General features: G+C 39.2%; 3 protein-coding genes across 5 annotated transcripts; 2 read left to right on the top strand and 1 right to left on the bottom strand.

The window, feature by feature from the left end:
• Positions 1 to 4,489: 4,489 nt before the first annotated feature.
• Positions 4,490 to 9,794, bottom strand: LOC117831867 (torsin-1A-interacting protein 1-like). The gene is made up of 8 exons (XM_034710758.1): positions 9,576 to 9,794; positions 7,789 to 7,911; positions 7,369 to 7,569; positions 7,006 to 7,110; positions 6,748 to 6,906; positions 6,504 to 6,617; positions 6,368 to 6,418; positions 4,490 to 6,263 (listed from the first exon to the last, which is right to left on the bottom strand). The coding sequence occupies exons 1-8, from the start codon at positions 9,625 to 9,627 to the stop codon at positions 5,476 to 5,478; spliced, it is 1,593 nt and encodes a 530-aa protein (XP_034566649.1). The 5' UTR covers positions 9,628 to 9,794; the 3' UTR covers positions 4,490 to 5,475.
• On the top strand, positions 9,742 to 16,606 carry LOC117831875 (torsin-1A-interacting protein 2-like). Of its 2 annotated transcripts, none has more exons than XM_034710778.1 (7): positions 9,742 to 9,876; positions 11,806 to 11,903; positions 12,014 to 12,103; positions 12,344 to 12,514; positions 14,533 to 14,655; positions 14,796 to 15,032; positions 15,176 to 16,606. In XM_034710778.1, exons 2-7 carry the CDS (start codon positions 11,861 to 11,863, stop codon positions 15,931 to 15,933), a joined length of 1,422 nt encoding a protein of 473 aa, XP_034566669.1. In that variant the 5' UTR covers positions 9,742 to 9,876; positions 11,806 to 11,860; the 3' UTR covers positions 15,934 to 16,606. The 2 variants fall into 2 exon arrangements, with proteins under 2 accessions (XP_034566669.1, XP_034566661.1); XM_034710770.1 differs by having other exon boundaries at positions 9,743 to 9,876; positions 11,809 to 11,903.
• Positions 16,607 to 16,635: 29 nt separating this feature from the next.
• Positions 16,636 to 26,275, top strand: olfml2ba (olfactomedin-like 2Ba). Of its 2 annotated transcripts, none has more exons than XM_034710731.1 (8): positions 16,636 to 17,340; positions 17,455 to 17,718; positions 18,015 to 18,122; positions 19,558 to 19,719; positions 20,965 to 21,193; positions 21,544 to 22,542; positions 25,195 to 25,371; positions 25,463 to 26,275. In XM_034710731.1, the coding sequence occupies exons 1-8, from the start codon at positions 17,173 to 17,175 to the stop codon at positions 26,074 to 26,076; spliced, it is 2,721 nt and encodes a 906-aa protein (XP_034566622.1). In that variant the 5' UTR covers positions 16,636 to 17,172; the 3' UTR covers positions 26,077 to 26,275. The 2 variants fall into 2 exon arrangements, with proteins under 2 accessions (XP_034566622.1, XP_034566628.1); XM_034710737.1 differs by having other exon boundaries at positions 17,526 to 17,718.
• The last annotated feature ends 181 nt before the right edge of the window (positions 26,276 to 26,456 follow it).

The raw sequence follows: 26,456 nt of genomic DNA on the forward strand, positions 1-26,456 counted from the left end.
CCACAGAACCTAAAACTACAGAAAATACCACAGAACCTAAGACTACAGCAAAGACCACAGAACCTAAGACTACAGCAAATACCACAGAACCTAAGACTACAACAAATACCACAGAACCTAAGACTACAGCAAATATCACAGAACCTAAGACTACAGCAAATACCACAGAACCAAAGACTACAACAAATACCACAGAACCTAAGACTACAGCAAATACCACAGAACCAAAGACGACAGCAAATATCACAGAACCTAAGACTACAACAAATACCACAGAACCTAAGACTACAACAAATACCACAGAACCTAAGACTACAACAAATACCACAGAACCTAAGACTACAACAAATACCACAGAACCAAAGACGACAGCAAATACCACAGAACCTAAGACTACAGCAAATACCACAGAACCAAAGACGACAGCAATTACCACAGAACCAACGAATACAGCAATTACCACAGAACCAACGACTACAGCAAATATCACAGAACCTAAGACTACAGCAAATATCACAGAACCTAAGACTACAACAAATACCACAGAACCTAAGACTACAACAAATACCACAGAACCTAAGACTACAACAAATACCACAGAACCTAAGACTACAGCAAATATCACAGAACCAAAGACGACAGCAAATACCACAGAACCTAAGACTACAGCAAATACCACAGAACCAACGACTACAGCAAATACCACAGAACCTAAGACTACAACAAATACCACAGAACCAACGACTACAGCAAATATCACAGAACCTAAGACTACAGCAAATATCACAGAACCAAAGACGACAGCAAATACCACAGAACCTAAGACTACAGCAAATACCACAGAACCAACGACTACAGCAAATATCACAGAACCTAAGACTACAGCAAATATCACAGAACCTAAGACTACAGCAAATATCACAGAACCAAAGACGACAGCAAATACCACAGAACCTAAGACTACAGCAAATACCACAGAACCAACGACTACAGCAAATATCACAGAACCTAAGACTACAACAAATACCACAGAACCTAAGACTACAACAAATACCACAGAACCTAAGACTACAACAAATACCACAGAACCTAAGACTACAACAAATACCACAGAACCAAAGACGACAGCAAATACCACAGAACCTAAGACTACAGCAAATACCACAGAACCAAAGACGACAGCAATTACCACAGAACCAACGAATACAGCAATTACCACAGAACCAACGACTACAGCAAATATCACAGAACCTAAGACTACAGCAAATATCACAGAACCTAAGACTACAACAAATACCACAGAACCTAAGACTACAACAAATACCACAGAACCTAAGACTACAACAAATACCACAGAACCTAAGACTACAGCAAATATCACAGAACCAAAGACGACAGCAAATACCACAGAACCTAAGACTACAGCAAATACCACAGAACCAACGACTACAGCAAATACCACAGAACCTAAGACTACAGCAAATACCACAGAACCAACGACTACAGCAAATACCACAGAACCTAAGACTACAGCAAATACCACAGAACCAACGACTACAGCAAATACCACAGAACCTAAGACTACAGCAAATACCACAGAACCTAAGACTACAGCAAATACCACAGAACCAACGACTACAGCAAATACCACAGAACCTAAAACTACAGCAAATACCACAGAACCTAAGACTACAGCAAAGACCACAGAACCTAAGACTACAGCAAATACCACAGAACCTAAGACTACAGCAAAGACCACAGAACCTAAGACTACAGCAAATACCACAGAACCTAAGACTACAGCAAAGACCACAGAACCTAAGACTACAGCAAATACCACAGAACCTAAGACTACAACAAATACCACAGAACCTAAGACTACAGCAAATATCACAGAACCTAAGACTACAGCAAATACCACAGAACCAAAGACTACAACAAATACCACAGAACCAAAGACGACAGCAAATATCACAGAACCTAAGACTACAACAAATACCACAGAACCTAAGACTACAACAAATACCACAGAACCTAAGACTACAACAAATACCACAGAACCTAAGACTACAACAAATACCACAGAACCTAAGACTACAGCAAATATCACAGAACCTAAGACTACAGCAAATACCACAGAACCAACTGTCGTGGAATTTTCATAGTCTTATATATATGTATATAAGAATGTTTAACTATTGTATTCTTTCAGTCTAAATGTCATGTTTAGAGTAACTTGTTTCCTATGTCATCTGTTACGGGCGAGATAGAGTCAGGGTAGTAGTCAAGGTCTCTCCCCCTGCTCCTGTCTTTATCTATGTGTTATGGCCGACTTACTGTCTCCAGAACTAGAGCACAGGTCTTCTTCCCACTTGTTGTGTTCCTATTTTCCAAACATGGTTATCTAACTTTAGTGTCGTCTTCAGAGGGAATAAATACCATGCCAAGGGTTTTGTCTGTCAGAACTGACTTGGCATTGCACTGCACTCTCCTGCCTGTGTACTGTTATGTTATTTCTCCTTGGCCAAGTTCTACATAAACTATTTCAACGTAAGCCGTCAGAGTCTCCTGAGTCTTCTGTGTCCAGTGTCCAGTTTGTTGCTGAATTCCATCACACCAACGACTACAGCAAATACCACAGAACCTAAGACTACAGCAAATACCACAGAACCTAAGACTACAACAAATACCACAGAACCTAAGACTACAACAAATACCACAGAACCTAAGACTACAGCAAATATCACAGAACCAAAGACGACAGCAAATACCACAGAACCAACGACTACAGCAAATACCACAGAACCAAAGACTACAACAGAAATAAATACTATGATGACTGGTCTGGTTCAAAAATAAGTTATGATTTTATGGTTCTTCGGAAGCCAGCCGTCCGCAGCCAGCAGTACGTCAGTGTTCAGGTGGATGACTCACCTGATTATCAGATCTCTGCAGGATGTGGGCACATGACTTTTAACCCCAGAGCAAATGACTGAACCTGCTTCAACTTCCTTGTTTCTTAGAACTCGGAAGAAGTTGCTACAGCTTCTCATTTATTTTCTCCTTGATGCCTCTTGTTAACTAGAGGAGGGATTCCCAAACTTTTCAGCCTGTGACACCCAAAATATAGGTGCCTAAGACTTGTAACCCACACTGTCCCTCAAAGTGGTTAAATGTTGCTTCACACTTCAAAATTAGTTTACCTACATGCAGATGTGGGTGTGTTTCCTGTGCTGCTGTGAATTAACCTGCTGCTACTGATCATTTTGTTAATTAACTGTTAGCCAACCCTAACCCTAGCTTCAAGAGTCATTTGGCAACAAAGAAAGGCAGAAAACTAATGAAATGTACTTATCTGCTGGGTTTTATTTCAAATGTATCTACTATTTTTGTTTATACTTTTACAATAATGGGTAAAATAAGCACATTTAGATAACTCAGAAAAAAAAAAAAAAATCTGGAAGACGTCTCACGAACCCCCATTGGTGTATCACGACCCCCCATGGGGTCCCAGCCCACACTTTTGGAACCCCTGTCCTAGAGAACAGGAAACATTTTACACACTTGAGTCCCAAAATAATTTTTTTATAAATGTTAAATGAAGACATGCAGTGTCAGCAAATATTACATGTAAAAACATGTTTAATCTATACTGCTTCCTATTTCATTCTAGTAAACAGTCTTCAGACCTGAGCCAGCCTCTGAGCCACTTCATAAATGATTGAACTGCTCCTGTGTTGCAGAGTTGTAACTCCCTGGTTACACGTGTATGAAAAGTAGGACTTCTCATCTTTTAACCAACTCGTCAAACTCTTTTTTTTTTGTATCTCTTATTAGACTGATCTTTTCTTGATTTCATTCTTCCTATATATGTATTTATCAGTCTGTTTGATACCAGTATTCATTTTAGACTTCACTTCATATTTTAGATTTTGTGTGTGATCCATTGTTGTCTGTTTTCCTGTGTTTAATTAATGTTGTTTTTACAAGTTACTCCATACAAATGTCCTGGTTCGAATCCCCAGTCGGACAGGTGCCTTTCTGTGTGGAGTTTGTTTGTTCTCCCCATACATGTGTGGGTACCCTCCGGGTACTCAGGCTTCCTCCCACATTCCAAAAAATGCAGACCAGATTAACTGGTCACTCTAAATTGCCCCGGAGTGTGAGTGTGTGAATGGTTGTCTGTCTCTCCATGTTTGCCCTTCCGCCAGAAGTCAGCTAGGATAGGCTCCATCCCCCGCAACCCTGAATGGGATAAGCACTCAAGATAATCGATGGATGGATGGATGAAGCAGATGAATAATTCTTCACTTAGTGACAAGTCAGAGTAAATCACAACCATGGGCTACAGTTAACTTTTCTAGTAATCAAAATAATCTTTATTGAAATCTTACACACATACATATACAGCTGATATAAAAGGAAATAAATCATTCTGAATGATGACATAAGAGGAATGAGTGGTATCACTAATAAAGGAACACTTACCTGTATTTCAGAACTTTAATTTGCAGGAATATTTGTCTGCATTCGACTTGTCAAAACACAGTGTCAATTCATTGATAAGTGACTTGTTGTTTTTTATATACAGTCCAATCTTCTTCATGTGAATGTTTAAGGCACATTTTGTGACTTGCTGAATGATATTCAGTCAAACTATTTTTACAAAGTCAAATCACTTCATGAGAACTTTCATGTATCTGAGTGAAAATTGTACATATCAGTGGTGTCTGAACAGATGCAAATAAGCTTTTGTAATAAACAATAAATACAACTATCAAAAATATTCAAAACATACGAAAAGTATGCAACAGCTCAGAAACACAAAGCATAAAAAGCTTCTTAAAAGCTTGTACTCTTAGATTGTTATTTAAAGCAAAATCACACATTTTTTTTAGTGCAAACCATTTCAATCATGTAGACAAGAAAAGAGATGGAGACCTCCATGAACACTTTAAACAGGAAGTGGAGATTCAACCAGCAGTGGTCCAGCGATGTGATACAGAACAGATGATGTGAAGTTTAACTTGAAAAAAAAACTTCACCTCAAAAATATGTTTTGTTCCCCTTCCTTTTTTTTTTCTTTCTTTTTAGTTCCAAAGAACAATCAAATGTAAGCTGTGCTGTAAATTAACCAAATACTTTTTAGAGAGGAAATTTTAAAAATTGTTGAACGAATTGATGTTGAAACAGATTTATGACAGAGAACAAGAAGCAAATGCTACTAAAGCAGATCTGAAGCAAATGCTACTAAAGCAGCTCTGAAGCAAAATTATAAGAAAAAAAACAGTGCTGGACATCTTAGAAGCAGATAAACTGGACCATAGGAATGCAGCTTCACTACAATCTTATCTCTCAAAGAGACAGTTAATAAATCAATCTTTGAACATTTTCAGTCAGGGCTATACCTGAAATATAACGTGATATTTGCTTCTAAAAGGGAATGAGCTTCCTCTCTAATGCGGACTTGGTTCATCAGCATCCTTTCTGCTCTACTTCCTCCTCAGACACAACAGGTAAGACGTGATGAGAGATGCGGCTCCACAGTCCACCAAATTTGTCATTGTCCATCTCATTGAAAGCAGTTTGGCCACTGGAGCCGACCATCCTTTCTTTAAGAAAGTCCAGCACCGTCTCCTCAACTTCCCTCAGACTCACCTCAGCCCCCACCTCATTTTGAGGCAGCAGCACAGTAAACAACAGGAACACACCCTTGTATGCGGCGTTCTCATGGTCGCAGTAGCGATAAAAAATAATGGTGGAGCCTGGAGGCAGCTCCTCAAAGCGGTGAATTACAGCTGCAGGTTTGTCTCCTTCAAAGGCTGCTCGTAGCTGGCTGTCAATATCCAGCTTGACCTCATCGCTGTTCATGCTGGCTTTCCTGGCTCCATCAAACTGAAGGACAGAGGCATTGAGGGCAGAAGAGAAAGCAGAGGCTAACCCCTGAGCCAAGCAGTGCAGCGTCCTCTCAGCCCGCAGGCCAGCTGTTAAAAGCAGGCTGACTGGCTCTGTGGGCTGAGCTGTTTTGAGGTGATTCTCAAGGTGGATCCCACTCCTCTTCCACACATCAGGACGCTGACTGGGGAACTGATTCACAAGAAGAGACAGCTGATCTGCAAACAACTCTAGCTTCACAGCCCTGAATGGAACTTCACCACCACTGCCTTCATCCCCTCGTTGTACAGTGATGCTCTTGTAAGCCAAAAAGACAGCACAACCGAACAGCGCCAGGAGAACCAAGCAGCAAAAATACCACATGAAACCTGAAAACAAACAAGGCAATACTGAATCAATTGAAGTAATAATGTTTCACAATTATTTTTAAATGTAAAAACACCATAACGACATTAAACGTATATTAGCTTACCTCTTGATGAATGTCCAGAGCTTTTCTTTATTGCAGCAGCTTTCTTGATTTCTTTTAAAATAGATTACATTTCATTACAAACAGCACAGATACATTCGTGTTGCTAAGGATTATAATATAAAGATGAAGCTGTTACCTTTCTTTTTGGGCTGTACAGCGTCTCTTTGTTTCATCAAGTTATTCATGTGTCTTTGTCTTGTATGTGGTTTCTCTGGAGATGGATAGCCTCTCGGGACATGGTGGTTAAAAGCTGGAAATTCCAAAGATCAAGCAGAATCTACTTATGTATACGTCTGATCATTTTATGAGCTGTAAATCCATTGGAAAGATGCCAAATGCTTTTGTTGACTGAGATCTGGATTAAAAAAATGTTTAAATACCTGAGCTCTTTGCTTCGGCCTCCATCTTCTCCTCCATCTTCTTCTTGTATTCAGCCATGCTGGTAACCCTAAGATTCGACTCATTGTGTCTGTGCTCTGGTGGTCTGATCTGCTCAGCAGACTTGGTGGGGACTACAGGTCCTTTTGATGGTGGTTTTACTGAAGAAAAAAAAAGATACATGACAGGATCTGATGACATTTCTATGCTTCCTTAATGACTGAACTTCTATGCAGAATAAAGCAATAGGATTTATGTACCTCTCCTGGTTATATTTGAGTCTGCATCTTCTTTAATAGCCTGACTGGCTCTGCAGCGTTCACCAAGAGCTACCCGAGGGTTAAAATTCATATCTCCATGGGCCCCTGATTAATAAGGAGGAAAATCTGTATTAAAACCTCTGAAAATTGGAAGTTTGTCATTTCATAACATCTGTATGCATTTTATATTACATTTTATCCCACACATAGTAAGAAAGACGTCAAATTGAGCTACTTTTTGTGCTTGTTAAAATTGTCAATGATCAATATTTACATAGCCTACTGAATTACTGGATTAATATTAGTGAATAGTAATGGATCAAAGGAGAATTGGTCAGTCGCACTGTATAAAAATGCACTTACCCAAATTGTGGCGTATTTTTGCTTGAAAGTGATCCTGTGTCCTATCAAATTCTTGATAATGATTGTTTTCAGCAGAAGATTTTTTTTCCAATTCTTCTGCTGACTCCTGGTCATCCATCTCAATGTCATTGCCAAGGCCACCATCACCACCACCACCTGCTTCTTGATCAGTCCCCAAGCAGTTCTTCTTGTTAGGGGATTCTGTAAATAAAAAAAAATCAAGTTGGTATTAGTTAGGATTTACCATCTTTGTATCTGATGTGTTTTCACAAAGAAAAGGAAATACTGTATATGCAGTTTGAAACAATTTAATTATTATTTTATTCTTAAGGCATCTCGCAACACCCTCTTTGGGAGCCACTGTTTTACAGCACCTTGAGTAAATGCAACTGGGGTTTTTGTTTAGATATGTCATCTCACCACCATCCTCTGGATAATTTTCTTCATCTTTGGACCCATTCATGGCTGCAGCAGATGCTTGGTTTTCTAACCTCTTTCTGGTCCGCTTCAAGGGACCTCTCGGTGTTGGTTCAACACTCAAAACTGAAACAGAGCAGAAGATTATTATTATTGTTATGATGGTTCTGACTATACGGGCCACAGAAAAAAAAAAAACCTTAAACAGCAATACATGTTTTTATTATTCTGACATTAAAAGTCAGAGTTCTGGGGGAAAAAATCTGAATTCTGAGTTTAATCTTACAGTAATAAAAAAAATATACAGTTGTGCTCATACGTTTACATACACTGACAGAATCTGTGATTTTTTTGGCCATTTTTCAGAGAATATGAATGATAAGAGAAAAACTTTTTTTTCACTCATGGTTAGTGGTTTGGTGAAGCCATTTCTTGTCAAACAACTGTATTTACTTTTTTAAATCATAATGACAACAGAAAAATACCCCAAAAAACCCTGATCAAAAGTTTACATACCCTGGTGATTTTGGCGTGATAACATGCACACAAGTTGACACAAACGGATTTGAATGGCTATTAAAGATAACCATCCTCACCTGTGATATGTTTGCTTTTAATAAGTGTGTGTGTATAAAAGGTCAGTGAGTTTCTGGGCTCCTGACAGACCCTTGCATTTTTCATCCAGTGCTGCACTGATGTTTCTGGATTCTGAGTAATGGGTAAAGCAAATGAATTGCCAGAGGATCTGCGGGGAAAGGTAATTGAACTGTATAAAACAGGAAAGGGATACGAAAAGGTATGCAAGGACTTGAGAATGCCAATCAGCAGTGTTCAAACTCTAATTAAAAAGTGGAAAATTAGGGATTCTGTTGAAACCAAACCACATTCAGGCAGACCAACAAAAATTTCAGCCACAACTGCCAGGGAAATTGTTCGGGATGCAAAAAAAAAACACAAATAAGTTAAGCTGAAATACAGGACTCTCTAAAAAGAAGTGGTGTGACTGTTTCAAGATGCACAATAAGGAAGCACTTGGCGAAAAATGGGCTGCATGGTGGAGTCGCCAGAAGAAAGCTATTACTACGCAAATGACAACACAGTTGTTTGTGGTTGACACACCCAACCACTAACCATGAGTGAAAGAAAAGTTTTTGTGTTATCATTCTGATTCTCTGAAAAATGGCCAAGAAATCATAAATTATTCCAGGGTATGTAAACTTATGAGCACAACTGTATATTGCACTTATTTTTTTTCAGTGGCCCTAATCCTATTCCGTATTATTATTATTATTATTATTATGATGAATGAGAATCCTCAAAACTACAGGACACTAAACTCATCAACATGCCCAAGTGTAAAAGCCTCATGCACACGTTTCATACTCCAATACATCGAATAACTTCTAGCCGTTTTGTCAGTTTGCCAACTTGGCTTTTCTTCCCCATTTATAACAAATACATGTTTGTCATAGTTTCTCTTTATCCTCTGGGATAACAATAAAAAAAAGGTTGAACCCCCCCCCCCCCCCCCCCCCCCAAAAAAATTCTGTATATTAATTTGAGACGAGAAGGAAACGAAGTAAACATGGAAGCATGTCCTGTTTAGAGCTTCCGTATCAAAGAAGATAAGTCGTAAAAACAACGTTTAATGACAATATACTGTGTTAAACTAAGCTAAACTACTTGTTTTAAAGCCTTAAAATGATATTGTTGTTATATTCGAGAGTTCTAATTCGGTTAGCTTTAGTTGTTCAGCTAGCTAGCTTTGTAACCATTTCCTGATACTTTACCATGAGCTGATGAAATCCTTGTGGATCGTCTCACAATGGTTTCTGGATCCATCTCTGATTGGATACAACTCACGCGGTGCTAAAAACAACATCAATTAAACAATGCAACCAAACATCGTGGTCACGAACAGAAAGCAGTTTGACTTCCCTGTAATTATGAGGGGAAACATTTTTTGACAGGACGACCTAGACGTCCCGTAAGTTATTCCCACAGAAACACGAGCTCTTCTAAAGGTTCCGCCTGAGTGTTGGTGACTTGTCAGTGCGGATGGGACTCACCTAACCATAAGGAAACGAAAGGGTAATATTTTGTATTTTTCGTGGATATGTGAACAAGAGAACATCTTGTTATGGATATCAATTAGTAGCGCACACTTTATTAATTCACTTAAGTATTCAAAGGGTTACATAAATACGTCACTCCCTGAAAATGTTTTGCTTGCCGTTTGGCTAACTTAGCTAGCATCCCTACATTGGTTAGCTTTGCTGTGACACTTCACCTGCTAGTTTCTTCATTAACTATTAACCTCAAATGTTGTCATAAGCTTTGTTCTGCTGGTAACACTGTTTTAATGCAAACGTCTGTCTACCAAATCTACTTAAATTAAATTTACAGAAAGCAAAACTACATTTCCGCCTTGAAATGATTAAAGGATTGAAACAAACAACGCAATAAATTATGTTGGACGTAAGCTTACCAGTGGTGGACAAAGTACACACCTTCATTACTTAAGTCAAAGTATCGATACTTCCGGTCTAATATTACTCCAATACAAGTGAAAGTTGCTCTGTCAAATTATTACTTGAGTTAAAGTACCGAAGTACTTGATTTTAAAAATACATACAAGTATTCAAAGTACTTTTTTAAAAAATCTGAAAACATTGTATTTTCACAAAGCACAAGTGCAGTCAAGACTACATAGAAGTACATTCTGTTACATTTTGTTTATTTAGAAACCATTACTTGAAATCTGTAAAAACTATACCATGGAATAAAAACGGCAACTAAGTTACTCCAAGCACAGACGACTTAGTTGGACATGTTCATCTGGAATTAAACAAATGAACTGCCTGATCTGAGTGAAATTTGCTCTGTGTTTTGATATGCAGGTATGGCTAAACCACTGAGGCAAACAGAACTACACAAACACATTTTACTGTCTTAGGGATCAGATTTCAGAAATGAGAAGGAAATTCATGAGCTGACTACTCACTACACAAGTAGTGAGTAACTAGAGCATTGATAGAAATGTAGTGGAGTAAAAAGTACAGTAATTTTCTTCTGAATGTAGTGGAGTAAAAGTAATAAGTTCCCCCCCAAAATTATGCTCAAGTAAAGTACAGATACTCGAAAAATGTACTTAAGTAAATTTACTTTGTTGCTGTCTACCACTGAAGCTTAGACTCTAAATTTTGTTAGCTATCCCTGGAAAACAATGATTCCAAGTTTGAGTTTGAATAATTAACAGCCTTTCATGTTTTTGTCAATACATTGTTTATTACTAGGGTTGCCAACTTTCACACTACTAAATAAGGGACAGGTGCACGGTGCCATGGTGGTGTGAGCATGATGTGTGAATTCAGTGTATATTCTGATTCTGATTCAACTGGAAATGCAGAAAGTGTGTATATTCCCTTTAATCCTTACTGTATCATTATGTAACCTCATATGAATAAACCTCAAAGAAACCATAATTTGGCTCTTTACATTAAAAAACAGGCAAAAGAAAAATTAAATGCAAAAGAGGAGTATGACTCACCAAATTTACTTTTTCCATGGATACTTGTTGCTGCTCTTGACTGACTCAAGCAGTCTTTTGTCCTTTTGCACAGCCAGAGAGAAGTCCTTACATGACAAGTCACAGTTTACAGATATTTGAAGTTCATTTTTGATCAGCTCTGTGCTGCATCTGTTTCTTGAGTCTGACCATTTACTGGCCATCAGAGAGAAAATCCTGTGTGATTGGATGACAGGCGGTGTGACTGGCACATGATCTGCCACTGCCGTTTTATCTGATCCAGGATCTGTAGAGTGCAGTCTGCTGTATTTACAAGAGTTAATAGTCAGTATACGGGACAATTGAGGTCCCGTATAAAACAAACCAATTTAGCCCAATATACGGGATGTCCCGGCCTATACGGGACAGTTGGCAACCCTATTTATTACATCTACTGAGAGAGCTCAGAGTGTTTCACAGAGATGTGACCAACTATCGCCTCTCTCTTAAAGCAGCTTTGGAACACCCTGCCTGCTATCCTCTCTGAGGTACCCCCCACCCTGAGACATGGCTGAGCAACTTCCAGATACCAAACATCTGCAAACAGCAGGTACTGACACACCACATTGACAAAGACTAAATCATCTATATTTAAACTACTGTTGTAAAATTTGGAGCAATTTTTTTTATTTTCTTTGTGTTAATGTTTTTTTTTCCCAGATGACGCACAGCTCACTACAACATGTCATGATGGATGCAAACCAGAGGAGGCTGATAATGCTCTGGGTGTAAACCTGCAACAACCAGACGGTGAGTAATATGAGGAAGGTCAAAACTCATCCAACTATTGCATTCTTACCAACATGTTTCTGCATTGTGTATTCCTGTACTAATACAGTTTGGGTCATGTCTCACTCATCAACATTTAGCTTCATCATGCACAATCAGCGAGATTAAACCTAAAGACATGGAGCTGGCTGACACTGATGATCGTAAGTAATTGTATTATATCAGTTTTTCATCTTCTTTTTTTGATTTTTTTTTATTCAGCTAAAGAGAAGATGGCACCTCCTACAGAAGGATCAGCCTCTCCAGATCATGATAAGATGCCGATTGAAGAGAGCAACCCCCCGACTCAGGCTGATGATGGAGCTCATGGAGATTGTGAAGGAGAGACAAAAAGAAATGAGCTTTCAACCAAGGCAGCTGAGGAGATTGCCAGTGAGTGTTTTCATCAAAGTGTTATGACAAACAATTGAGACACAATTGTTTATTGTACTCAAATGCTTGAAAAAGCTAGAGCAATGATATTTTAATCATCCAGAATAGACTACAAATTATTGATCTGTTACAGAAATTGTTTAATTGCTTTAAATGATTATTTTCTGTTATCATCTCTAAAGTGTTAGCCTAGTTGGGAGCTTTGTTTTCATGGGCTTTGGCTGATCATCATTAATATCTTGCTGTAATTGGATGCTTTGTTTACAGCAGTTCTCTGTGATATCTTAATGGTCTTCTTACAGCTGTGGCTAGGACTTGGTGATAAATCGATAACGATAATTAACGTGATATAATTTTTCTCAATATAAATATAACAAATGTTCGATACATATTTGATATACTTAAACTTATAATTACACCCCCCAACCACCTATAAGGGTGACATTCTTACTTAATACACTTTTTTTAAATATACTTTCATGATGTGGGTAAAGGAAGAGCAGGAAGATAACTTCTGCTGTGCAATTTGAACATGTTTAATTTCCACCGTGACCGTAGTACAACTGAACACTGAATAACCGTGATGCTTTAAGTGCACTGTGGAACACAATATCGCTCCGTCCGTAACTCTTAGTAATCTTAAAGGGGACTGAACTACTCAAAATAATACTCTACTAAACTGATACACAGTATACAATTTGATATTTCTTTTATGTGAATTTAAATCTGGTTCCTTCAACTTTCACTGTGGGCCAAAAATCTGCCTCTAAACTTAAATTAAATAATAATTTCATATTTATCCCAAAACTATCTATCGACTGATTTGAAACATTTTATCAGCATAACATATTTTTTTTAAATATCGCCCAGCTCTAGCTGTGGCTCAGTAATAGAGTAGGTCATCTCTCACTCTGAAGGTTGGGGATTCGATCCCAGGTCCTGCTGTCCACTTAACCCCAAACTGCCCAAGGTGGCTGTGCCACCAATGTTTGAATGGGATTGGTTAAAACTAACAGGCTCTTTGAATAGAAGCCTCTTCCATCAGTGTATGAATATGGTGTGAATGTGACGTGTAATCTAAAAGCGCTTTGAGTGGTCAGAAGAAAAGTGCTTTATTAACACATCCATTTACTATAGTCAGTGCAATGTTCAGGCTCCTCCCCCTGGTGTTTATTTCAAATAAACAAACCCACCTTCAATCATACGGTTTCAATCAATCAATCATTCAGACTTTATTTGTAAAGCGCTTTCATACAATATTGTAACACAAAGTTCTGTACATAAAAAAATGATAAAATAGCATAAATTAATACAAATAAATAAGAAGACCTCCCAATCCCAAGCCGACTCCCAAAACCCACTCCCCAATCCATATGTAAGGTTAAGAACATGATATATGAAAATAATAATAATAATAATAATAAATACAAAATAAAAAAAAGAAGTGAACGAACTGAGGAAAGCTGAAATGATATCTTAATGATGAAACACTGGAGATAAAATAAGATTTTAAAACTCACAAAAATAAAATGAATTACTAAGATAAAAAAACAATAAAAGATTAAACCAGTAAAATAAACTAAGATACTACACTGAAACTAAATACAGCAAAGTAAAACAGAAAACTAGGTAATATGTAAAAATCATAAAATGATAAGATCTAATTAATAACTGAATAAAAAAACACACCATAAATACAAAATAAAAACTAATAAATATTATATATGTCTATAATAATTTAAAATAAAACAGTATATACTAAAAGAAATGACTAAAGTCTGAACTAAATCAGAAATAAATAAAGTAAGAGAATAAGACTCTGTTGAAAGCAAGACTAAAAAGGTAGGTCTTGAGTTTGCTTGTATGGTCATTTTCTAACAGCACTGTATCCAGCAGCTGTTTATAAGTGTTGTCCCTTGTACTGTGTATTTCTTACTTCTAAGGTTAATTCCCAGAGAGTAAAAGGTGGTAGCTGTATATTTTGTTCATATCTATCCCAATGGTTAAAATTTTATCAGGAAAATACCACACTGGAGAAACGGCAGCGCAAGACATCGCAACTCCCCAGGATGACCGAAAGGATGACCGAAAGGATGACCACGTAGATGGACCCAACAACACAAGTACTAAAGAAGAGGATGGTACGTCCACACTTTTTGAATATTTCATTAACTGACTTGTTTGTTTTTTGTTAAGTGGCCTGCTTTGTGGCGCTGAGCTTTAGGGAGTGTCAGGCAAGATTTTAGTTTGTATTAACTTCCTTATTTATCCCTCTGGTCAGATGTGAGAAGCAGCCTCGAGGAGAATCAAGCAGAAGGTGAAGGAGGACAAGAAGAAGAAGGCAGAGAAGAAGAAGGCAAAGAAGAAGAAGAAGAAAAAAAAGAGAACTTAACCACCCCATCTGCAAAATTGCAACCGAAAATCTCAGTGGAAGAACCGATATGTCTGCAGAGAAATGATGTTGAAACCATTGGTCCTACCACAGAGGAGACGCGTGAACCTGTTAACATTTTTGGCGGTAATTCTGATGTCTCCTTACTTCACTTATACAATGACAACAAGAACCTTTCCATCTTAGTGGAAACATGAGCTCTCTGGAGTCGTAGGTTGCATGAATAGAGAACATCACTTGTGTATGTCATCACTGCTTTCTCTCCACAGGAAACAGGTTATATCTGATGGCAGTGTTTTGTCTGGTTCTTGCCTTCCTGATAAACCAACTTCTTCCAGCAACTCCACCTCAGAAAAATGACGAGCAGCAAGTAGACATCTTCCTCAGGCACATGGAAAAAATAATGACCCAGTTCCCCAACCAGCGTCTTGAACTCTGGAAAAGGAGTAAGATCCACCTGCTGAAGCACCTCCAGACAGCTCAGCCCACAGAACCAGTCAGCCTGATCCTGACTGCTGGCCTCCGAGGTGAGAGGACGCTGCACTGCCTGGCTCAAGGCATGGCCTCTGCCTTCTCATCTGCTCTCAACGCCTCCGTCCTTCACATCGATGGAGCCAGTAAAGCCAGCCAGGACAGCGACCAGGTCAAACTGGACATTGATACTTACTTACAGGGAGCTTTTGAAGGAGACAAGCCTGTTGCTATCATTCACCGCTTCGAGGAGCTGCCTCCAAGCTCCACACTTATTTTTTACCGATACTGCGACCATGAGAATGCTGCATACAAGAAAACTTTCCTGATCTTCACAGTGCTGCTGGGGGAGGAAGAGGAGATTCCCGCCACAAGTCGTTTGAGTGCTGTGGAGGAGATGGTCGATGACCACCTTCAGAAGAAGTTCCTCTCAGATGGCCATCCAGTATCTTATGACAGGATGGACCTGGACAAGTATGGTGGACTGTGGAGTCGCATTTCTCACCTCATCCTGCCTGTGGCAGCAGAGGACAAGATAGAGCACAATGGATGCTAGAGGACATAATCATTTTTATTTTAACTTCAAGTCAATTCACTGAACTGTTCTGCCTGTTTCTCGAATGTTGCGTTGTGTGACCTCAGTCATCCTGAGGCTCGTAGCCGAGGTCCCGCACATCCAAAGGTTTTTCATACATGTGGTAAATTGAAGCATACTACAGACAAATGCATCAGTCTTAAATTAAGATTATGAGCATAACACTAAGGGATGTTTGTATTCATTTCTACAGACAATTATTATCAGAAAACAAAAAAGTGGTTCTTTATTCTGTAAATTCTTAAAAAATATGTAAATTATTAAAAATTGCACAACAAAAAATAATCCAACTGAAGATTTTGTGGATTTATTAGAATGTCTAATCTTGGTGTTTGTTGGTGCGATTTGTGTAAAGTTTAAAAGTTATTTGATGTCAAGCCTGATTGTTCTCCTTTGGATAATGATCTTAAAGATCAAATAATAAGGTGGAAGTATTGTTGTAGTATCTCATCACAGGGTTTATTTAAACATTTTCTGTAACTTCTTAAACCTTCATGGCGCCACATGCCTTAACTGAAAGTCTCATATTCCATTTTCTGTACAAATATACATTTATCAAGGGTAAGGAAAAATATAATGTCAACACTTTGATAGATTAAATGTGCCTTAATTTACAATAAAGCACTGATATTGATGAAGTCTTTAGTCATTGTAGTTCACACTACTGCCGCTAGAGAGCAGCAATACATCAACTGAAACCTGGCTGAAACTCTAGCAACCTGCAAACATGCAACAAGCTGCTGTTGTGTTTCTAAACCGGATATATGCTTGTGGACATTAAATTGGAGGCTGAATCTCGGATAATTCGAAATTGAAAGCCACCATTGACTAATTTAAGTCGACTCAAACTCCTATTACCCACCAGGTTTGAGGAATCCCCTGAACCAGCTCAACTCCTCCTTTTGTGTGGTCGGGTCCGCCTCCTGTCAGCTGCAGCTGCAGCAGATACCGGCTGCTCTCTCACAGACTGCACGCTTTCTCTGCACTCTAAATGATCCCGCGTTCACTGTGACAATGGAAAATATGACCTCGCTTCATAAAGCTTGATCTTTCAGATGAAGCCTCTGGATGCGTCTCTGTAATTTTGGAGCCAGGAGCAGGCTATGATTTTTTTGGCAGCTAAATCATTTCGTGACAGGCTGAGCCTGCTGAAAACTTTCAAAATTATTTCTTAAATCGGTGCACTGTGAGCTCCACAGCATGTATAAGTTATGCATTGTCATCGTGGGGTGCTGTGTGCTTTTTCCACGGGGCTCTGCAGCGCCAATGACCGGGATTGAAGATCCCGGTTCACAATATGAGATCATTGCAGAGCAGGATGACAGGCTGCAGGAGGGAACTGATGACCAGGAGAGCATCCTCTCAAAGGTACGAAAAAACACTCTTCTCCCATTCTTATTTTTAATGGTTCTGTTTCTATGCGTAAAAATTCAAACCTATGTGAACCTTGTTGGAAATACATCCATCCTCTTCTCTTTGTAGCTGCTGGGTGATTATGACAAAGTGAAAGCCCTCTCGGAAGGCTCTGACTGTCGCTGTAAATGTGTTGTCAGACCCCTGAGCAGGAGCGCCTGCAAACGGATAGAAGAAGGGAGCGCCTCTGTGCAGGACTTCTTCACCGTGGAGACCATCTCATCCGGACCAGAGTGCAAGTGCGCCTGCGTCGCTCCACCATCAGCTGTCAACCCGTGTGAGGGAGAGTTCAGGCTGCAAAAACTTAGGGAAGCTGGGAAAGAAAATGTCAAGGTGAAGATTTCATCCTGTCCATTCCACATGCATACTAAAGCCTCTAAAGTCCCAATGCTCAAGAGCAAAGAGGCTCAAGGCTCCTGCCTTGCCCTCTGGTTGATTTCTAGAAAGTCCTGGATTATTTGGCGTATAGATGTCACGATTTTTTTTTAATAAAGAAGGGGCCAATCCCTTTTTCAAACATAATCAGAGACTCTCGGTTTGGATGGGCAGGGGCAATGGGCTTATTTTACGCACGACATGTCTTGAATTGGTCAAAAACCCTTTTGACGGTTTCCACTTGATCATTCCAGCTGTCCACCATCCTGGAGCTGCTGGAGGGCTCCTTCTATGGCATGGATCTACTCAAGTTGCACTCCGTAACGACCAAGCTTCTGAGTCGAGTGGAAACCATAGAGAAGGTACATTAAAATTGTACCTTTACTTTGCAGGGATTCACAGGGAGATGTTGGTCAAACTATAGATTTAGGTGTGTTTACACAATAAAACACAAAAGAGTCCATGGGCCAATGTTCAGGTTTATTAGGGGCTGGACCTGGTAGGGGTGCTCAAGCTTTCCATCACAAGGAATTTACTAACTATCCTCTTTTATATAGCAAACTGAACGCTTATGTGGCCTTTTTCCTCTGGTATATCAACTCTTTTATTATTAAAATGATAATGTACAGTAGTATTTCTAGTTTGCTAAAATTCAGAAGCATTCAGACTGCCAGGCCAAGTGTTTAAGAAGCAGAATCAGTAATTTGTCCGACCAGATATACTTTCATTGCACCAAAAGTAACAGCAATTCACATAGGCAGTTGAATCATATCAATCAGAAGTTGTCCCGACCAAACGGGTGCAGCAACTACTTAGAGGGTTACATGTCCAGACGAGAGCAGAGGGCTTTTTAGTTGTAAGTGTACCATGAGAGCGTGATCTCATTACTACATACAGCAGCTGGCCGTGGCTTGAAGCACCTCAAATCAATTGTGAGATTGAAATTGTATCTCTAACTGTCCTCATTATGATTGTAATCTGTCACTCCCTTTTGGCGCTGAATTAGAGGGTGAAATTGACTTTAAAAACCACATAGGGGTCACTAATCAAATAATCTTATGCGGGGGGCCGCAGTGACCAATAAGTCACATGAGTAATCCAAATCTTACCACCTGATGCCAGAAAGCTGTAATGTATATCACAGACTCAGGTTTATTCATTTTGGTACTCCTGCTAGGCGGCAGTGTGAATTAGTATTGGGCACCATTATTTCCAAAATAAAAGCTGTGTGGATCTGCATATTAGCTAAATATTTAGGATCGCAGAGCAACATTTAACATTTAGATATAACATTTAACATTTTGATTTAACATTTATAGTTATATTTAACATTTAAATTCAACATTTAACATTTAGATGTATATTTAACATTTATATTTAGACTTAACATTTAGATTTAACTCTTAAAATTAATTTATATATATATATATATATAGTATTTTGATTTAACAGTGATAGTAACTTATATATATTTTCAGTACAAAATTAAATGTGAAGAAGTTCACAAATATTGCTCTAAATGTGATTTAAAAAGGGCCTTTTAAAAATTCACACTACGTTTTATGCTGTTTTGGAGCTAAATGTGGAGAAATGTTGCTGTTATTTCAATGCACAACTCTACAAATGGCGCTCCATATTGAACTGGTTATTTGTCTTGTGATAAAATACAACTGGTCTGAGCCATGAAACTCTGAAAATGAGTCCCTGGAGATGCAGATCAAGTGCAACGAAACAAATTCTGTGGAGGTCCCATTTTACAGGAAGCGTCATCTTAACCTTGTCCATCACTTTATGAAGGTGGTGTCTCTGAACAAAACCATGGATGAAGTTAAGCCCCAGGAAAGCCCTCGGGTCCTGGAGGATGTGACCGAACAACCACCCACCTCACCACCAAAGCGGCATCAGGACACAAAGAGAGTTGGGGAGGTCAACGGGGCTGCAGTCTATAGAAACCCTGAGGTTAGTGTGACATCTTAACACTGATATCACAGGGTTCAAAGACAGAAACGTATCTGCTATAATAACACAGTAAAATCGCAGCTAAATAAAGGTGAAACTTACCCATAGCAAAATTTTATGATTACATCTTGTGTGACATCCATCAACATTTTCTCATTGTAAGACAAATACTGATGAAATGCTATAGACCAGAATGCCTGATATGGTATTTTAAATTGTGTAGGCACTGACTGGTTTAACTGAATCCGGAAAGGAGTATTACACAAGATGTCTGTTGTTAATCAATCAATCTTTATTTGTATAGAGACAAATCAAAACAAACGTAATCTCAAGATGCTTTTACAAACAGCAGTTCTAGACAGTTAAATTATTAACAAAGACCCAACATCAGGACAGGATACGATTCAGTCCCCTCTTACTGACAGGACTCAAACTTATCTCATCTTAATCCACCATGAGCATTGCACCTCACAGTATTTAGCAAGTTACAGCGGCAAGGAAAAAACTTCCTTTAACAGGGAGAAACCTTGAGCAGAACCAGACTCATGTTAGACAGCCATCTGCCTCGACCGAGTTTGGATTGGGAAGAGGGATAGAGGTGAATAAAAGAGTGAAGGGGGGGCAGAGGGTGAGATAGGATCCCAGTGTGTCGGTGTGCTATTTCTCAAAAAGGGAAGTTTTAAGCCTAATCTTAAAAGTAGAGATGGTGTCTGCCTCCCAGACCCTGACTGGTAGATGATTCCAAATGAGAGGTGCCTGATATCTAAAGGTTATACCTCCCATTCTGCTTTTAGAGACTTTAGGTACGATGCAGGCCTGCATGCTGGGAGTGTAGTGTTCTAGAGGAATAACAGGGCAGCTCTTTAAGATACACCATTTACAGGTCAGACTGACCTCCTGGTTCAGCTTTAACCAAGTGTTTGTGTTTCAGTTGTGCACACTCAGTTATCTTTGTTAAAAAAAATTATACTCTAAATTTTGGATGTGCTAAGTTAAATAAACAATGAGAGCATTAATAATCTTGCAAATCTTTGGTTTGTTTACAGTCAATCTGATTCTCTATTCTTGTTTTGATGTCACAATGTTCCTAAGTGCTGACTAAATAAAGAAACGCCCTAAGATATCCTTGGAAAAACTTTCACTTTGTTAAATTTCTCCAAATTTTCCAAATTAACAGGATGAATGTGGATCTGAAACATTCCTCACATTATCAAATTACACTAAACCCTCTCTGTCCACTCACAGGGAAAGTATGAGGAGAAGTTTATTGGGAAAAATCCATCCTTCCTAAAGACAGATGGTTCTGCTCAGATCATTGAGGTCAGACCTCAGGTGACTCCGAAAAACGTGGCTAACAAGGAGGCGTCTCAGGTGTCGAAGACTGGCCCCAATGGAATGATCATCAGAGGGATGACTTTCTATAAATCTGAGCCAGATCCGATGGTGGCAGATGACGGGGAGCCTGGAGAGAACTGTAAGTTCAAGTGGTCATCCAATTTAATGCTTTTCTTTGAAAGTATACTTTTCAGTTTTTCTTATTCAAACACACTCTGAATGGAACAGTTTAAGTGATTTGGATGGAAAATCAACTCGGATTGATTTTCAGGGGTGAATGGAAAGAAAGTCACGAAAGCGTGGTGCTTATCTGAGCGGCCTGTCAGGACCATCTGTCAGCTGCTGCAAACATTTGAATCATAACAGATTTACTCCTGGAACCCCTTCTGCCTGTGGCTTCTTAATAAGTTTCAGCACACGTAAGGTTAAAACCGTTGGATAGTCAAAAAAGAAAAAAAATCACCAAGTGTTTTCCTTTCTCTTTTCTAGTTTTTGAGTATCATGGATTCAGTGGTGACGGCCCAGTTAACCTCTTCATGGAGGAGAACCTTCTTCAACACAGAGTCCCTCGACCCAGAACAAGGGCGGGACCAAGATCACCAAGACCAAAGAAGACAGGTCCTTCCCACAGTTCCAAGAAGGCTAGTGAAGTAACAGAAGACAAAGAAACTGAGCCCACTTCAGAAAACGACTTCATCAGTGCCACCGGAACCAAATCATTGGATGTGTCAAGAGATATACAAAGTGACACATCAGTCACATTTGGCCAAACAACAACAGACACTCCCCCTCTAACCACTCAAAGAGTCTCAGCTCTGATCACTAAGTCACCAATTCCTCTGATGACTGAATCAACCGCCACTCCTTTATTCATAACTGCCAATGAAACAACCAAAGCTACAATGAACACAACTCAGCCATCTGGAGACACAACCACAACGGAAATCCAACAAGCGATTACAACAAGTACACAGCCAACCACAACGGAAACTTCAACTCTTGAGGTAAAAGACCAAATACTAACCATACCGAGCAGTCCTGATGCTCATTTAAGCACATTTGCACCAAACCCAGCCACAGAACCTTCAACTATAAGCCCAATTTCCACTGTGGGCATCACAACCGAAGCTGCCCTGACCACGACAGCTGCCTCCACCCAGGCTTCAACCACAACACCAGACCAAGGAACCACATCTACCCTCTCTCCAGGCTCAACTCTGCAGCCATCAACCCAAAAACTGATCACTACTCCTCCCTACACCACACCTGAGACTACCTCTTCAATAGCTACAACTGCAACTGCTTCCACCACCACTACTACCACCACCGCAACCACCACTAAAATTACAACTACAACTACCACCAGGCAGGGCGCTCAAGTCAAACGGAAATACAAGATCAGCTGGGAAGAGGAAGGTGGGGAGGACAGGCATCCAGTTCTTGAAGAGCCTATGCAAAGGCAGGAGGAATCTACACAAAGCAAAAAAGGTAAAGAGATTTTTGGTAAACATTTCACAAGATTTGTATTTAGTTAAAATATTTGTATAAATTAATGTATCTTTTGCTAGCTTTAGTTAATACCAAATATGTTTCTGCTCTTGTGTACAGCACAAAATAGTACAAAAACAACACATCATATGTTGAAACTGAAAAAAAAAGTTGGGACACGGGCATGTTACTGTGTTGCATCACCTCTTCTTTTAACAACACTCTGTGGGTCTTATTGGTCATCATTTTGTTTCATGATGTTTGCAGTGGGTGACCAATCAAGACCAGTTTAGCACCCAGACTCTTGTACCACAGAGCCATGCTGTTCTCATACATGCAGGATGTGGTTTGGCGTTGTCTTGCTGTAATATGTAGGGTTTCCCCTGAAAAAGACAGTCTGGATGGCAGCATGTTGCTCCAAGACCTGTAAATTTGTTAAGCATAAATGGCATCTTCCCAGATGTGTAAGCTAGCTAAGTATGCCTTGGGCATTTATACATCCCCATACCATCCCGAATGCTGGCTTTGAACTGTCAATATCAATATCAACACTGACACTGACCGCAGGACAGTTTTCTACTTCACCTCAGTCACCAGTAGGGTTACATAGGGGTGGAACATTTCCGGTAAATTTCCGGAAAGTTTCGGGTAAATTTCCATGGGAAGTTAAGCTGCGGAATTTTTGGAAATATTTTAAATTGGAAACTTTCCATGGGAATTTATGGAAATTAACTGGGGATTTAGGGTAATTTAATGGAAAAGTATCATATCCAAGCATAAATATTTGTTTTGTTATAAGCAGACATCCATCCAAAATAATACAATTAAAACAGATTTATTTGTAAGTAGAACTTTATCAAGTGTTAAATATATTATTGAACAATCAATACTTTCATTGAAGAACAAAAACGTGAATGTTGAGTTAAATTTTACTCATGCCTCTGACCCAAGCCATTCAAAAATTAACAAAAATGCAATCCCAACAAAGTCCCATTCAAAATGTTAAATGAAAAGAGCCGCTCTCCCTCAAAAATGTCCCATTCAACATGCAAATAAAAATTGCATGTAGGGGGTGTGGTCTCAATATCCCTGCAGTAAGCAGTGTGCTATGCGCATGTGATTTAGGAATAGCATAGATATTCAACTGTACTTGCATGAAATCTGGTGGTTTTAGTCAGGGTTATGCTAAAATATATTTTCCCCAACTATATTTAAGTTCCCTTTTAACAGCCAACCTTCAATTTAGTAAATACCTGGTTTATTCCCATTTATTCCCATAAATTCCTGTTAATTCCAATAGAAGGTTTCCAACTTTGAAAATTCCCAGAATTTTGCAACCCTTGTCACCACTGTTTCTGGATCTTGTTTATATATGGTTTCCTATTTGTATGGTACAGTTTTAACCTGAAAATCACAACTGACCAGTATTGTTTTTGGCTTTTTGCCTTTTGTAAAGAGATGTCTCCAGACTTTCTGGCCCCTTTAATGATATTATGTACTATAGATGATTAAATCCTCATGTTCTTTGTAATTTTTCACCGAGGAAAATTATTATGAATTTGTCTCTCTCAGAGTAGTGAACCTCTTACCATCCTCACATCTGAGAGACTCCCTGGAATTCCTTTTTTCTACGCAGTCATGTTACTAACCTGTTGCAAATTAACCTTTATTAGTTGAGAGATGTTCCCCCAAGTGTTTCCTTTTAGCATTGCACAACTTTTTCAGTGTTTTGTTGTCCCTGTCCCAACTTTTATCAAACATGCTAGAATCAAATTTAAAATGAGCATTTATTTTTCATAAAACAAAAATGTTTAGTTTCAACATTTGATGTGCTGTCTTTTGCAAACCATGATTTTCTGCTTTTATTAACATTTCACTCAGCATCCCAACTTTTCCAATATTTATAACCCATAATTTTAACATTCTACCTATTTGAGTTTAATATGTTAGCTTGCATGCTATGATACTATTCAGTACTCGTAGAGTAAATCTTTTGCTGCTGGAAATTTTCTTCACATTGTCTATACTTTATTATAAATCAAAGTTTTAGATCATTCCAGACTTTGTGGCAATCCCACAAAAGTATTGACAAGACATTTCTCTAAAAACTTAAAGGTTTACCATGACTGGTGGTGACAGCGCTACCAAAATCAGCATGCTTCGTCCTTCGGCTTTGGTCCGATTGCCTGAAGACAATTCAATTCTATCCATCCACTTGTTATAGAGATATTCCACTTAGGACCAAATAGCGGAGACAGACCATCCTGAGAGCATCATAGCTGGAGAGGCTTGCAAAGGACTCAGCAATTACTTACAAAAGCTTTCAATCAAACATATTGCCAAAAAAGAAAAGTTACTGTGGCTTTAAAGTTCAAATTTGCTGTAATTAGTTTGACACACTAAATGAAACAGCTGACATCACTCCAAATCTCCTCATATTATTTTTCAGCCTGTCATAAGAAGAATCAGTAGTGGGTGTTGTTCTTTGAATTTTCAAGCATTGTAATTTCAGTCCTCTGTTCTTTGTGGCACCCTCACTCTTTCCATGATTGAAGCTAGTTAAAACAAAAGCCTCTGATTATTTTCAAACTCTCTGACGTAGGTCTCGATGATGTCTTAATCCTTACCAGTGGCTTTCTGACTCTTTCTCAGGGGAGTGTAAGGACACTTTGGCAACAATCTCACAGCCAGTGACTCACAATACTTACGGCAGGAGTGAAGGAGCATGGATGAAGGATCCAAAGTCTGCCGATGACAAAATTTATGTTACAAACTTACATTATGGAAATAACCTGCTGGAGTTCCGTAACCTGGAGGTTTTCAAAGAAGGTAAGTCAGAGCCACTTAAGATTTTATTGAATAAGAATATTTTCCCCCTTTCGTTTGATTCCATTTTTCCTCTGCTCTTTCACCTTTCCAGGCCGATTCACCAACTCATACAAGCTTCCTTACCACTGGATTGGAACAGGCCATGTTGTCTACAATGGGGCTTTTTACTACAACCGAGCCCTCTCCCGTGACATCATCAAGTATGACCTGCGCCTGCGTTATGTAGCCGCATGGACCATGCTGCATGATGTTCTGTTCGAAGAGTCCTCTGTACCGTGGGAATGGCGCAGCCACTCAAACATCGACTTTGCCGTGGATGAGAGTGGCCTGTGGATCATATACCCGGCGCTAGATGATGAGGGTTACTTGCAGGAAGTGGTTGTTCTGAGTCGACTGAACCCCTCAGACCTCAGCATGCAGAGGGAGACCACCTGGAGAACCGGGCTCAGAAGACACTACTACGGGAACTGCTTTATCGTGTGCGGCGTCTTGTACGCCGTGGACAGCCACAACAAGAAGGACGCCATCCTGGAGTACGCCTTCGACACGCACACGAACACTCGGATGATTCCCAGAATGCCCTTCACCAACAACTACACCTACACCACGCAGATAGACTACAATCCCAAAGAGGGGGTTTTATATGCATGGGACAATGGACACCAAGTCACATATGACATTGAGTTTGCCTTAGTAGACCCTTAGTGAGGGTTCAACAGTAGTTATTTTAAAGAGTTAATACTATGGTTTGAATGGATTGTAGATCAGTCCACATGGCCTTTAGTATGGAGATAAACAAGGGCCAAATGTATAAATATACTTCACTGTATTATGAGAAAACGTTTTTTTTTTTTTTATTTTAATTTTTACCTAAAATAAATAAGGAATGAGCCTCTGCCAACAATTCAAGTTGTACTGTATATACTGTCTTACTGTAAAGAAAGCCTCATTGCTTAAATGAATGTAGAAACAATAAGCTCATGGCTTCCACCAGTGAAAACTTTGACAGTTGGTGTAATGGAAACAATCCCTTGGAGCATACTCGTTAAACAAATCCAAAAGTTACATTTTTTATTTTAAATACA

Source organism: Notolabrus celidotus, chromosome 2, assembly GCF_009762535.1.
Source record: "Notolabrus celidotus isolate fNotCel1 chromosome 2, fNotCel1.pri, whole genome shotgun sequence".
NCBI lineage: Eukaryota > Metazoa > Chordata > Actinopteri > Labriformes > Labridae > Notolabrus > Notolabrus celidotus.

Bases quoted from the DNA above. Each gene is read 5' to 3' on its own strand.
- LOC117831867 (XM_034710758.1), bottom strand. From the start codon at position 9,627: ATGGATCCAGAAACCATTGTGAGACGATCCACAAGGATTTCATCAGCT. The intron at 7,111-7,368 runs GTAAGTGCATTT...CTTATTAATCAG, and splicing joins AAAAATACGCCACAATTTGG to GGGCCCATGGAGATATGAAT. The intron at 6,907-7,005 runs GTACATAAATCC...TTTTTTCTTCAG, and splicing joins CTCAAATATAACCAGGAGAG to TAAAACCACCATCAAAAGGA.
- LOC117831875 (XM_034710778.1), top strand. From the start codon at position 11,861: ATGGCTGAGCAACTTCCAGATACCAAACATCTGCAAACAGCAG. The intron at 12,104-12,343 runs GTGAGTAATATG...TTTTTTATTCAG, and splicing joins AAACCTGCAACAACCAGACG to CTAAAGAGAAGATGGCACCT. The intron at 14,656-14,795 runs GTACGTCCACAC...CCCTCTGGTCAG, and splicing joins AAGTACTAAAGAAGAGGATG to ATGTGAGAAGCAGCCTCGAG.
- olfml2ba (XM_034710731.1), top strand. From the start codon at position 17,173: ATGTATAAGTTATGCATTGTCATCGTGGGGTGCTGTGTGCTTTTTCCA. The intron at 19,720-20,964 runs GTTAGTGTGACA...GTCCACTCACAG, and splicing joins CAGTCTATAGAAACCCTGAG to GGAAAGTATGAGGAGAAGTT. The intron at 25,372-25,462 runs GTAAGTCAGAGC...TCACCTTTCCAG, and splicing joins CCTGGAGGTTTTCAAAGAAG to GCCGATTCACCAACTCATAC.